Source organism: Grampus griseus, assembly GCF_964374135.1.
Source record: "Grampus griseus genome assembly, chromosome: 7".
In the NCBI taxonomy this organism is placed as follows: Eukaryota; Metazoa; Chordata; class Mammalia; order Artiodactyla; family Delphinidae; genus Grampus; species Grampus griseus.
Window position 1 is genome coordinate 43,657,633 of NC_139001.1, and position 15,439 is coordinate 43,673,071.

At 39.6% G+C, this 15,439-nt stretch overlaps 1 protein-coding gene across 1 annotated transcript in view; it reads right to left on the bottom strand.

Annotated features, from left to right (window-relative positions):
* The window catches only part of MFSD6 (major facilitator superfamily domain containing 6), a 73,685-nt gene that overhangs the window by 11,945 nt on the left and 46,301 nt on the right, over positions 1-15,439 (bottom strand). The window contains exon 3 of the mRNA XM_082658056.1: positions 9,446-9,543. Coding sequence (XP_082514182.1) covers positions 9,446-9,543 — 98 coding nt within the window. The remainder of the gene's footprint in view (positions 1-9,445; positions 9,544-15,439) is intronic.

Genomic DNA, 15,439 nt, shown 5'->3' on the forward strand with positions numbered 1-15,439 from the left:
AATTATTTCTTAAAGATGAATCATCAAAGACCTGAAACCACATCAGATGGTTGTCAATTAACTTTAATGGTGATGCCAAGTCTATTGTTATGTCTATGTTTGACCAATCAATTACAGGATTTACAAGTAGACAAAGATGGGTCTATGTATTTATGTGACCAAAACAGTAACAAATATATTTTTGCTATAATTCTAGATCAAATATAATTCTAGCAGTTATTCTCTTAAATGTGAAGGCTTGGACACACACAAAATCTTCCAATAATAGGGTTTCTTTTTTTTTTTTTAATTTTAAGGGTTTTCTAAACCTTTGAGTCTTCTAAGATAATTAAAGCATTTTCCAGCAGGATGACTTAAATTAGGATACTTTTAAACTATTGTTAAAATTTGTTGGCTGGTATTATGTGGCAGTTATAAAAGATTCTCTGTAGTTAGAATTCCAGAGTTTCCTCATTGCTTTTTTGGGACTGATTAGATCATTGGAACACTCTTTAAAGCAACTCAGGGCATTAACTGAAGGGAAAAATAGTAAAGCATTTAGTAAAAAATTTTTTCTCTGGTACTAAAAGCAGAAGAATGAAAGCCATTTGGCTTGTATGTTCCAACATTTTCCAGGGTAGATGTAGAATTAAAATTGGTTTCTCTGAACTACCTTTATTTCAAAATATCATGTAAACAGAAGACTCCATATTACTTCCTAGAAAAGAACCAGCAAATGTAAATCCACAAGAGGGGACTGGGTTGATAACAATACCTTGTATACAAATGACAATTGTGGAGTTTTGGTTCTTGTTCTTAAACTTGAATATGCAACCTAGTAATCATACTAATAATCTGAAACGCTTGCCAATATTTTTACTACACTTGTGTTCTGGTCCTCTACAATAAAGCAATCTAGAAATCTAAAAAAATAAATTCCACCATTTTCCGTATTTGTAAAATGGTATTTTAGGTATAAAACAACTTTCCTTTAAAATTTAGAGGGTAAAAGATATCATAAGCAGAAAAAAGAAAATGTTTCTACTTCTTTCCCTTTTATTAGAGAACTGTGAGAAAGGAGTAGATGATTATTCTCTACATGATGAAATAAATAAGCAAATGTATGGTGTCACTGGTAAATGTGTTTACCCTAGAGCTATACCTTTTTAAACCTTTTAGTATGAGCTAACTAAGTTGGTGGATCAAACAGTAAGAATAAAAGGATGTTACCTCCGTGACTGACAGTAGTAACAAAGGCACATGAATTGACTCTCCTTGCAATGTTATTAACTCTTCCTTGGCTACTTGTTACAAAACTACTGATAATTTTGAGTGGCAATTCAACACCAACTCACATAACAGGTGCTTAATAAATATGTTTGAGTGGCAATTCAACACCATATGTTAACTGACAACAAATAGCACTCGAAGACCACATAGGTCATGGAAACTTAGCTTCTCAGTCCTTTCTTACCTTTACTGTGGTCCCTTGGGATTACCTTCAAGGCTAACAGAAACTCAGAGATATTTTCATACCACCTACTGCCAAGACCTTAACTGTTTGTGCATACACTACATTTGAATAACCTAGAACCATTAGAAATAATTATGATTAACATTTAATTTCTCTCATTAATAACGTTATTACAGCAGCTTACTCTACCAGGAGCTGTGCTACGTATTTTACAAAGATTATCTCCTTTATTCTTCCTAGTAATAGGTACCATTTTTTTCTTCATTTTCCAAAAAGGCACAGAAGAGATTCAAGTGCCTTGTTCAAAGTGACACAAACAACAGGGTAGTGGAACAGGATTTGAACCCAAGGTGTCTAAGCTCGGAACTTCAGTGCTTAAGTACTATACTATACATCCTCATAACCACTGTTAAAAGTATTCTATAATAAATGTAATCATCTAATTTGAGAGGTTTTCTTGATAATATCAAACATGCCCAATAATCTATCAATTTTTTAAAAATGTACATTCTTACTACCTTCTTCCCCTCCCTCCTAAAAGAGTTCACATCACACATAATATCAAGTTTTTTATATGCCCCAAATAACTCTTTACCTTATAATATTCAACATTCTTACCTGATCCTGCAACACGAATTTCAAGATTGTTCAGTCTTGGCCCACAAGAATGCTCTATTGCAATACATGGCATGTATTGATATGAACAAGAAAAAATCCTTTCTTCCCAAGAAGACAGCTGCTTTTTGTACAGTGCTGCTTGGCTTGGGGGAATCACATCATAATGGCATGGGAGGGGTGAGAACTGATGCGGTATCGGGGAACTAGTATTGTTTTGTTTTTCTTGCTCTGCCACTGACTTGTGCTTACTGAACACAACACACATATCCCTTTAGCAGTGGCACACCAAAGCAGTTGTGACAAACCTTTTCCACTGATGGACCAAAGCATACATTTCAGTTAGCTCGGTGTACCTCTCAAATGCTGAGATTAAAAAAAGTTTCTGAAAGATCAACCTGGTAAAAACCAGTTAAGAGACTACTCTTCAAACAACAACGCAAGAAAACAAAAACCAAAGCAAAGCAAAAACAAACCCTCCACTGGGCAGGCGATAAAAGGCAGTATTGGTTAAGGTAATGCTCCTGTTGTAAGAGAGAAACCTCAGAATCTTAGTGGTTTCACCCATTAGATGTTTTCTTTTCTTGCCCATATAAAGTCCAATGGTCAAGGCACAGGAAGAGTAGCAGCTCTGCTTCACATAGTCATTCAGGGACCCAGGCTGCAGTGACTCTGTCTTCTTCCTCACATGGTTACCCTGGGCACCGATATCCAGCAAAGGACGGAAGAGAGGATGGCACATGGAAAATTTTATGGGCTGGGTTTAGAAGTGACACGTCATTCCTGCTTACATTCCACTGGGCGAATCAGTCATATGCTCATACCTAACTGCAAGGAAGGCTAGGAAGTGGAGTCCAGTGTGTGTCCATGAAGAAAAGGAAATAGCCGGTGAACAACAAGCCAGTATCTCTGCCAAAGTCAGGGCCACCAACAGCAAGGGACCTTCCAGAAAGAGCAGAGGACCCCACAAAGAGCAGTGGACCTAGCAGAAGCTTCATGAACCTTCTTGTGTCGCATGAAAGAGACTTTATATATGACACGCAACAATCAGCACTTCCACGCCCACCCATGTGCAGCACTGCAAGAATCTCATGCATTCATTCACTCAACAGTCCTTACTGAGCACCCAGACCACGTGCCGGAGCCCCTGCTCTGCGCTGAGACTGTGACGATATACAGAACACGTGTTTAACCACCACAGAGCTTATAGTCTGGCGGGTGGAAGGGGACAGGATTTACCTGAAGGAGGAGCAGACTGAGCTCCTTGAGGAGCTCATACCAGGACCTGGCACTGGGCTTGACACGTAACAGCAGCTGAGCAAAAGAGAGCTGAAACGAAACTGAGCAGGCAGTGGCCTGCGGGCTGGGATATAAGGAAGAAAGCACTTGTGGATAAAAGGTACCCTGGGTAACAATGGAGAAAACTTCCAACTCCCACGTATGAGTAAAAACGGAAAGAAGAAATGAAGTTTCTATAAGCTTCACTTTGCAAGTTTAAAAAAAGAAAGACATGTAAGTTGCTTTAAAAAAAAAAAGTCTATAACTAATACAACAATGTTTTGGGGCCCTTTGTGAATTTTACATGCTGGCGTTATACCCTTGGCATACCTTCAAACAGGTCTTAGGAGACTGCCACCCCAAACTGCCTGTGTTTAAGGTCAAGACTTAACAACACTATATACTATAGGCCCAATGTCTCCTCATAGCAAGCCACACGTGAGAACTGCTTTTACAGCAAAGCCAGTAAAAATTTCACTTCCCCAAAGATAACTTTAAAAACACTGTACACTGACTAGTCATTTATGGCCGGGCTCTCATGCATAATTGCAATGTAACCTCTTAGGGTAGAATCTTCTAAGTTACATTTCCCCTGGTCCTGATTTTTATTATAACTTTTTATTTTACTTTTATTGCATGTTATTTAACATTTATTGAAGGCTAACTATGTGCCAGGTAACATGCTATATACTTTGCATAGAATAGTTTATTTACTACTCATTAGCCTATTCTGTAGCACAAAAGTCTAAGAGGCTTAAAGTGATTAAGCAGCTTGCCTAAAGGACACAGAGCTTATAGGTAGGGGAGCTGGAATACAAGACAGTCTAATTCAAGCCTGAGCACTTTATGGTTTCCAGCTTACTGCATATTTTGGTAAGCTGCCTCAAATAATTTGTAGAATGAGGTGGGGACATAAGTAAATGATTAAAACACACTGCTGTTTTTACAAATGTGCAATGGATGGCAGGATGGTATCCTAGGGAAAAAGCTAACATATTACAGATTCAACTTTTAAACTTAGTTTTCAGCTTTCCTTCACATATTTATAAGCTTCTGAGATAGAACTTCCTCTATTATTCAAAAGCTTTAATAATTAGAAAATATCAACTATCGTACATTTTGCAGGGGACTGTGAAATCAAACAACAAGCATTTACAGTATATCTTCCTGTGTGCATGCTTCTTTGGAGAATTCAAAAACTGTAAGGTGTGGTTTTTGCACTTAAGGGTTAAAACTAAGTCAGGAAGTAAAACTAGTACTTGTTAAATAAAATAATTGGGTAACAATTAAGTGCTAAACTGTGTAACAGTCCATAACTCTGAGAACAATTCAGAAAAGGAAGAGCTAAGTGTCAGATGCAGTTTGCCAGAAAAGGATTCTTGCAGCAGAAGATATTTAAAATGAATTCTGAAGGGACAAAATAATGTCTATTTTTAAGAGACTGTATAAGAACTTTTAGTAACTGTAAAGCATGGGAATGATAAAGAATAAAACTGCTCTATTACAATTTATGACTATTCTGATTAAAAATTAACTTTAGCAGTAACATCAATGACATCCGTATGCCAATTTATTCACTGAAATACTAAACTTAGAGCATTTTGTATATCTTATATATTCATGTGACAAGCTACTTGTGTTTTAAGGGTTAAGTCAGACAGAAAATTTCCAATATGGGTGATAACAGCCTGGAATCACGGCTAGAATTTCCACTGTCAGATAAGGGCTACATTGTAATGCTTTCATAATTTCTCCATGTTCTTCCTGAGAGGAAGGAAAACATGATTCTCACTCGGCTGAGCAGGCATACTAAATAAGAGAGTAAAGCTGCATAAATGTCAGTTCAAGCTTTCCTACTGGTGACATTAAAAAACTATCTTTCATCATAATCTTAACCCAGATCCTACCGATCAAGCAATCTGCAGAGAAGGACGCGACACAGACCTCATTTTCACCCTTCAGTGCTTGAGCCATTAATTTGAGCACCACAAAAGGACCTCTTTAGTTACAGCAGCCCTGGTCTGGCCTTACTCTCCTTAAATACATTTTAATAGCAAAAATAATTTGAATCACATCCATCTCAAAGTCTTGCAAGGATTCACAAAAAACACCGGCATAAAAATGAGCATAAAAAATTTGACTGTGATTTTTATCAGAAGTGTATACTCTGGATCACAATCAAGAATATGTTTAAATGCTTCTCGTACAGAAGTAAAGGAGAAAAACATGTGGGTTCTTAAAATGAGATCCTATAAATAAATATAAACTATCCTAACCCCTCCACTGCACCCAGCAATGCTTTTAGGCACTTAGACCCACTGCCTCTTTTTAAAATAAATTACAGGCTCCTTATGAGTAGGAAATACATCTTCTGCTGCTTTACATGGTGGCACCCGTTGCCTACTGAATAACATGTTTGCTGCAAAAGACAAGTGAATGGCTAAAAGGCTGCAAGAGACACTGGCTGCTAAATGTGAGAAAGATCATAGGAAAGAAACATCCTCATAATCCCCAACAGTCTTACCTTGATCCCAAAATAGATACCCACATAGCCTTCTTCCTAGGGGTCTAGAGAGGAGGAAATTTGCTTTATCCCCATCCCATCAGCTAATTATTACCAACATAGCCTGAGGAGATACGTGCTGAGATGATGATCAAGAGCTTCAGGGAATGAAGGATAACAAGGAATCTTCCTCCATCAGTTACAGGTAACCCCAAAGAGGAAGAGATGAGTAGCCAGAGATATGGAATAAAGCACATCCCTTGTCTCCTCCCCTTCCATTGCTCCACTAGGTGGTACTAGTTCTCATGGTGTTTTAGGGATGAGGCACGGGGTGAAAGGTTGAAGAGCTAGACCTCACCTCTATTTTTTTTTTTTTTTTTGCGGTACGTGGGCCTCTCACTGTTGTGGCCTCTCCCGTTGCGGAGCACAGGCTCCAGACGCGCAGGCTCAGCGGCCATGGCTCACGGGCCCAGCCGCTCCGCGGCATGTAGGATCTTCCCAGACCGGGGAATGAACCCGTGTCCCCTGCATCGGCAGGCGGACTCTCAACCACTGCGCCACCAGGGAAGCCCCTCACCTCTATTTTTTAAGAAGACCCTCTGTGTGGCGCTGGGGCCGGAATCAAAGAGTGGAAGTGCTGACTGTTCAGTGTCACGACCATCAGTGATGAGAGCCAATGTCCTGCTTCCCCACCCTCCCCCCTCCTAAGGCTGGGTGTTTGGAAATCGTCAGGTAGCAGTTCCAGTCAAGGGATTAGGGGGCATCTATCATGATAGTGGGCTGGTCCTGTAATTAAATCATTCCGTGTTTTGTCATCATTTCTTGTTTTACTGCATCCTAAGTAGAGCTGCCTTAAGCACAGGGACTTTAAAGTCATTTGGATGAGCTTGTAAATCTGGAAGAGTTCAGACTGGAAAAACAAACCCGTTCAGTCACAAGTGTGTGCCTATGAAACAGGATTTATTCCACATAGATAATCCACTGTTTTCCGTAGGGTGGGCATGGGTCAAACAAAGGCAAGGGATTTTTTGTTGTACAGCCCAAACACTCAGCACTCACTTCTGCCAGGGAATGAAACCGTCTCCTCCAGTTTTAGACGCAAAGAGCTCTGTGGAACTGGTCACAGAGCCCCGTGTTAGATGTGGAGACTCCCCGTATTTACAGATTCCCCCTTTTTACTTGCTTCAGATCAGTAGCTAGGTTTCTACTGGCCCGGGGGAAATAAAATGAAACACAGAGGTATAAACTGTAGCCTGCCACGGGAAGCAGGGATACCTGCCCTAAGGTGCACATAAATACATATTATAAAAATATGTACTGGGTCAGCAGCTTAGGATGACAAACCATCGAGCCCTAGCCAAAGCCTCCCACTCAGGCTTCCTGAGATGCCATTCCGCTCTCCACGGCTGTGCTTTGCACATGGCTCTTCTCTGTGCCAAAATGTCTGCTTCTCTTTAGGCCCCCGGGTGGGGTCCTGGTCACCCTTCAAAATCCAGCTTATCTGTGATTTCCTTGGGGAATCTTTTAATAATATCATCCTCCCACTCTCTGCTTCACAAAGCTAATCATTCCCTCCATGGAGCTCCTTCTCTGTTACCTGGCACATTTTTCTGATTCCATCTAACACACTGGGTAGCAATTATGTATTTGTACATCTGGCTTCCAGAACAGTGAGACCTTGAGGCCTAAGTTAATATATTGTTTTTTAATTATATTCCCAGCACTCAGCATGCTGCGTGACTCTTGGTGGCTATTTAACATATCTTTAATAAATTAACAGGAAAAAAGACGTTTTCGATTCACAACAGCATTTGTTTTTTCCCTCTTATAAAATTCTTCTCTTGTTATGTCTTCTTTAACCACTGTTTTAAAAAAGCTTCTCTCTTTTGCTCTCTTTTCTTTTTTTTAATATATATATATTTATTTATTTATTTGGCTGCACCGGGTCTTAGTTGTGGCACACAGGATCTTCAGTTGCGGCATGTGGGATCTAGTTCCCTGACCGGGGATCGAACCCAGGCCCCTTGCACTGGGAAGCGCAGAGTCTTAGTCACTGGACCACCAGGGAAGTCCCTGCTCTATTTTCTTAAGTCACTAATGCAAACCATCCTTTTTTATCTAATTCATATTAAATTAAAAGGAGAGAAAAAGGTCTATGCATGTATTATTATAACAGGTATACCAGTTTTTTTGTTTTTTGTTTTTTTTTTTAAGTAAGAGTCTGCACGTGGTGTCATACCAATAAATAAAGCAGTTAAGTCAGGCGAGCACCCTGCCTCACAGAATAGAGTCAGAATTAGAGGTGGGAACCCCTAAGGCTGTGTTGCTTATACCTTGTTGTTGCACATTTCTTTCCTGCAGTTCATATTCTGTGCTTTGTTTTTCTTACATGACACAATACTGAGATGTATGCCCCACCTCAAGACTATTCAAGAGTTCTAATTATTACAAACAATAATTTCTTATTATAAGACCAAATTTCCATTTTCTATATATTTATAAACAAAATCTCTTTTCATCATTTATACCACTGCATCAGACCTGAGAAAAGCACCTTTAAAGTGTGTCCATATTTGAATTTTATAATTTTAATGTGACTATAAATTATGTCTCCTTTCAATTAGGACAGGTTTTTTTTTTCATTGCCACGATGGGATTTGGTGAATGAGCTTTCGCATTTTATACATTTTGTTTAGATATATAATTGTGAGTCTTTCATCTTAGATACTATGATAAAGAATTATGTTGATTGTATGGCATTTGCATCCTCAGGGTTAGGGAAAATGACAATGGCAATCTATAAAGCTAATAAAATTGTATATAGTCATAGACTGTTTGGTACAATTAATGATTTAGGAGCCTGGGCAGCCCCGGAAGACCTCAACTCCAATGATGTTATCCTGAACCTTTATTTTAATCATAATGCCAATCACCAAATGGTTTAGCCAAGCTGCTAACAGAACTTCTCAGGATACAGTCTGGATTATATGAGCTAATGAATAGAAATCAATGTTTTCACTGCTCTTAAGCCACATGGCAAGAAATTTTTTTCAAAGTTACATGTTGAAGGGTCCAGTGAAGCAAAGAGAAGAACTCAGGTCAGGATATTTGAGCAAAGATTTTAAAGGTGCATGGGAAAACAACAGCCTGACTATAAAGCTTGTGTTACAAATCACTAGGTGTGATCAAAGTAACTGAAGAAATATAATAATTATGACTTTTTTTTTCAGTAAGTATAGTTAACCTACAAAAATACCAAAATCTTTAAAATATAAATCGTTTTATATTTAAAACCACCTTTGGATGTGTACACCTAACAGCTGTATGTGAGAGTTTATTGCAGAGTTCCTCTTTCTTTGTTTAAACAGAAGGGTGTGGGAAATAATCCAGCTTTGTTTAGCTCAACAAACACAGAACACTCAGAGGAACTGAAGAACCAGCGCCCTGACGTAACCTGTTCCTTCACAACCACTTCAAACTCATATAAAACAGTGCCTCTGCCCTTCCTTTGTAGAGTCAGATGCTGAGGGCCACTGAACTTTCATGTAGTCATAACTCAGGTAGAAAAATAATTCTAATTCCAACTGTTAACTTGCCTTGAAGAACTTCCATGGGGAGAACAGTCCAGGCATTTTCCAGGTAGGAAATATAAATATAGCGAGCCGTATTGCAGGCCAGGCCAATGTACAGAACCCTAAAAAAAGCAAAGGAAAATAAGTTGAGGCTCTGGTAGAGATACAAAACATGCAAATATCACCTAGTTTTTCCCCTGCCCAAAACATCCATCATCCAGCAGGCAGTGTTCCAAACTCAGAAGTGGGGAAGCTAAAGGACAATTAAATTTAACCATAAACTCTTAGGAATAAGAAAACTGCTTCTAACATATCTGCTCTCAGCCTTTTCAAAATGCTTGTTAATATAAAAGCAAACATCACCCTTCCTGAAACTTAATTAGTAGCAGAGATGATGCTTTTTTAAGATAGTCTGGGCATACTGCCATCTGTAATGACATTGCTGGCTTCCTTCCAGGTGGCTGTAGGGTAAATATGCCTGGGATTGCAGCCACTTCACTATGATGGGGTAAGGAAAGGCTAAAAATGAGCACATGTGAATATGTGGCCCCGCTTGCAATACCCAAGACACCAAGCAGTTTCACAAAGAGACTCTCAAGGTCATTGAAAACTGTCATCCAATGATGAATAATAACTATTTGGAAATCAAACACTTTTTCCTGTCAGTTCAATTGATACAAGTTCATTATTTAAAAAAAAAATCCATGATATCACGTTTACAAAATTGATAAATATGTATCAGCCTCTAGCTTTCACTCTCACAATCACCACCACAAAAATTATGAGTAAAAACAAAATAAACAAAGGCCTTAAACCGTGAATCCAAGCATAAGGTTACCATCTCTCTCATTCTGAACTAGACAGGCTGGTTTGGAAGCAAACGGTGGCTACTTCTCTTTACAAAAACACAACCCAGGGGATTTCTTTTTCTTGGTTGTTTTCCATTTTCTGTTAATTTTCCCCAACCTTAATGCTTTTCTTGTGTTCTAAATCCAAGTGGATGAAAACTAGAAGGTAAAAGAAATAAACCAATTTGACAATCAGTGGTATTTTCCTAATCTTACTCAACTGTATTTTTATATTAAAATCATTCTTATAAACAGTGTCCTCTTTTTCCAACACTGGATCAAGGAAACGAAATGCTCTGAGGCATCCAGCTGGTATTAACTGCAAATATGGAGCGGAAAGAAATATGGGGAAAGACAACAAAAGGGTTGAGGGGGTGGGGATGGGATAGGAAATGGATATTAGAATGGATTTAGGAGCTCTTCAATAACGAAAAGGTCTGGGTTGTCATATTCTTTGGACTTTATGCTCTTTTTACTTGTATGTTTTGAAGAAAAAAGTATGTTTCAAACCTGTTTGATAAAAAATTTGCTGAACAAACTTGCTATAAATCCGTCAGCCAGGGTCCCAATGCTAGGAAACAGCAACGAAAAGCCCACAGGAGATTAAAATGCAAAATACACTATACAAACACACAAGTTACACAAATATGTTTCCTTCCAGGTTCTAAGGCAGCCCCGCTGATGACATCAACTTAGCCTAACTCATGGTCAGCAAAGATTTTCTATAAAGGGCCATAGAGTAAATAGGTCTTGTAGGTCTTTTGCACATTCTCAACTCTGCTGCTGTAGCATGAAAGCAACCATAGACAGTATGTAAATGAATAAGCATGGATGGCTGTGTTCCAATAAAATTCGAATTATGAACACTGAAATTTAAATTTCATGTAATTTTCATGTATCACGAAATAGTATGCTTCTTGTGATTTTGTTTTCAACCACTTGAAAGTATAGAAACTTTTCTTAGTTCCTGGGTCCTACAAAACAGGCAGTAGGCCAGATTTGGCCCCTGGCCATAGCTTGCCAACCTCTGACCTAGCTCACTAGTTCTTATTAACTCTGCCTGTACATCAGATTTACTCGGGCAACTGTTAAAAACTACAGCATTGAGGCCCATGCCACCCTCAGTTAAGGCTCCTTAGGATTGGAACTCAGGCTCCGTGCTTTTGAAAGCTCCCCAGGTTATTCAGATACTGAGCCAAAGGTGGAGAACCACTGACCTAGCTCATTCTAAGCAGCTCCAAGTAATTCTTGCCCATAATCCCATCATAAAAAGATTTGGTACTACATCTTCCTTGTGTTCATATTGCCTATCCTATACCTTTCTTTTGAGCCCACTTCTGAATCAGGGTTACCATGACAACCGCTATTCAATCCAGGCCACAGTCCACAGGGCCTGGCCCTAAGTAACACATAAGAGGTAGGTTGCGCTATGCCTTCAAACCTCTCTCTACCCCCGTGGAATTCAGCCACTGGAGTCTGTAATTTCTCGGACCCTTAGGTCTCGGATTGCCACCAACCAGCCCAGTGACTATGAGCTTGATATACCTTTCAATTCTTTTCCATGTTTGTAATCTCACAACTGATAGTTCTTTGGGACCAAAGAACTGATAGTTCTTTGTAAAGGTGAAAACACAAAATCAGAAGTATCCAGCGCAAATTACTTCATCTCCTAGAGCCTCAATTTCCTCATATATCAAGTAGACAACAACATCAACTCTGCAGGCTTGTGATAATTACAACACAGTGAGTTGCCCATAATAAGCACTCAATAAAAGGTATTATTATTACTATTCTTATTATTATTTTAAAGAAAAGTGTCCAAGTATCCTTCTTTTTTCTGATAAAACTTTTATCCCAGAATTCCAAGAGAGGACAGTAGCATTCCTCCCTCACCAACCCTTCTGGCGAAGCCGGTGGCTTAAAAAAATCGGCAAGTGTAAAATGATGAGCAGAAAGGAAGGCAGCATTTTGATCTATGAAAAGGGAAAGAAGTAGACAACATATTTATTGAATAATCCCTGAAAAGTATTGCAGCAACCTAAGAATCTCTTTAATATCTGAATGGGATATTTAAACTGCCGTAGTATTCACTGTTATGGGCTGAACTGTGTCCCCTCCAAAATTCATATGTTGAAGGTCTAAGTCCTAACCCCCAGTATCTCAGAGTGTGGCTAGATATGGCAATAGGGCCTTTAAAGAGGTGATTAAGGTGAAATGATGTAATATGGGTAGGCCCTAATCCAACATGACTAGTGTCCTGATAAGAAGAGATTAGGACAGAGACAGACACAGAGGGAAGACCAGATGAAGACACTGGAAGACAAGCCAAGGAGAGAAGTCCTCAGAAGACATACATCCTGCCAACACCTTGATCTTGGACTTTTAGCTTCCAGAACTGTAAGGAAATAAAATTTCTATTTTTTAAAGCCAGTCTGTGGTGCTTTGTTATGGCAGCCCTAGGAAATGAATACATGCACACTCATGAAATTAAGGATTTGCTAATAAAAAGGAATTTATAATATGTTTTACTAGATCATCTTCTGGACAAATTCTTTATGCTGAATATAGAGCATATGTTTGGAGTCCTAGAATTTGCCTGAGCATTAAGAGGTCTGGAAATACAGAAAAATAGTCTGAAAAATGCCTCTCAGTGACATACAGAGACCCATTGAACACCTACAGTGAAACAGCTCAGAAACAACATCATTGCTTTCCTATTTCACAACAAGAAGTCAGTAAGTACAAAAGTAGACAAGAAATAAAGACAATTTTAGAACAGGTGTTATAGATAACTGATCTATAAAGAACACAATTGGTAAGGAGCAGATGATTCAGCAGAAAACACTACACCATGGAAAACCCAAATCACTGGTCAAACTCCTTGATTCTTTATTTGAGCAAAATATAATGGTAGGAGAAAAGTACTTATGAGTTTCTAATTTCTTACAAAACCACAACCCACAGTGTTGACAGGATAAGTTGATTGGTGATTATCTTATAATGAAACTGGTACTTGTTTTTTTGTTTTATTTGGTTTTTCAGAATGACAGTATTCAAGATAGAGAAGCAATTAATTGTGAGTCATCCTGCAATTCCTAACAGAGTGTGGGTTAATTATGATGTCCTACTTTTCTAATTTAAACCATCTATAATATAACATGACTGAATAACCCCTGAGAACATTTCTAAATTACAAAGAACATGAATTTTGCTCAATAAACATTAACTGAGATACCACTATGTAACATACACTGTGCTGGATGAAAGGGAATAAAAATGAAGAGAAATCCTCCTTGCCTGCAAGGAACTTAGTCTAGTGGGGAGACAGACACAGAAGCAAATAAGTTAAATACAATACCCTAAGAGGTCTGCACAAAGTGCTATGGCTACACAAAGAAGAGGTTCTTAGCTCCCCATGGGGGTCCCAGGACACTTGGGTTAGAAGCAAAGGGACAAAGGAGGAGGGACAAGCATCACGGGCAGAGGGAACAATAGAAAGGTTAACCATAAAACCTCAAGCATTTGCAGGCAGAGAGGGTATTTGAACGATGTAAGACGGATCAAAGTCTAAGGATTTATGAAGAGATAAGTGAACTTTTCCAGCCCAGATCCAATCTGGAAATTATTCTCTATTCCAGAGACAATACAGGTTATGAGCAGCAGAGAAAGATTTAAGTAGGATTATCCTACAATGCTCTCAGATATATGAGATGAAAGAGCAACACCACGCAAAGAAAACCCATTCTCAGCCGAATGAGTAATTGGCAGCAAGCATGTTGCAAAGCCTCTAATGGAGAAACAGAAAAGTTCCTCAAAAAAGAAAAAACACTGGATGAAAACAAAATGCCCTGGATAAGAATGGTTCTTATCAACCAGACATGGAGCATTTGCAGATGGGAGTCTGAACATGCGCTCAACCTGTGGTACAAGCCCTCGCACAAAGACACAGTGTTCCAACGCACAGAAGTTTTGCTCCAGGGCTGGGTGGAGATGAAGACAGACTAGCAGGACTTCCCTGGTGGTGCAGTGATTAAGAATCCGCCTGCCAGTGCAGGGGACACGGGTTCAAGCCCTGGCCTGGGAAGATCCCACATGCCGCGGAGCAACTAAGCCCATGCGCCGCAACTACTGAGCCTGCGCTCTAGAGCCCACGAGCCACAACTACTGAAGCCCGCGTGCCTAGAGCCTGTGCTCCGCAGCAAGAGAAGCCACCGCAATGAGAAGCCCGCGCACCACAACAAAGAGTAGCCCCCGCTCGCTGCAACTAGAGAAAGCCCACCTGCAGCAACGAAGACCCAATGCAGCCAATAAATAAATTCATAAAAAAAAAAGACAGACTAGCAACGAACCATGATTCAGAAAGTAATATTTTGACAGGTTAGAGGCCACTGGGACAAGGTCCTCAGCTAGAGGCCAATGTCACCTAGCTAGGGTTTCACTAGGAACACCAGTTCCTAATGGGAAAGAAGTGCCTCATGTATGAGTCAGCTTAGGTTTTCTGTATGGTAAACAGTATATGGACTCACCCTTAGGCTGGGTTCCATCATTCCCAGATCATCCTTTTATGGTCTATATGAACTGGTCAGTAAAAAAAAAAAAAAAGTTCTTTCAGATATTGCTACAGGTGTCTTTCTAGAGCAGACAGACACCAGCTGCTAATTAAGGTCAGGACTCTGGTGCTTAATGCAAGCATTCAGTGTAAGCAGTGCCCTCCTCCCCAAGAACGAAGCTTATGTCCAGCATAATCACCTGATACTGACAACCTTAGAGTAAGATGATGTTCCCGACTGTCAGCTTTATCAGTAGGAAAATATAAATCCAAACTCTTTAGAAGATAACTAAACTAGAAGGTTTAAGCCTTGAAGAGTTAAATTTTAGTCTCGAACATTACTGTTTTTTCATATTCATCCCCCTCCTCCCAACCAACCTGCATGATGTAATGTCACTGTGGGTGTCCTCCCAGGATTTCTCTGCCTCTATGTAGCAGAATAGGGTTTTACTGTCACTGTCTGGAATCTCTTGTCCTGCCTCCCCTTTCTTGTCCTCTCTACCCTGTGTCCCATACCCAGGGCTGGCTGGCTTGAACGGATCCTAGCTGGCATTCCTTGGAACTCCCACCCTAAGCACAGGGCCCGAGCTACCATCACGGGACACTTCTCATGCCACAGTG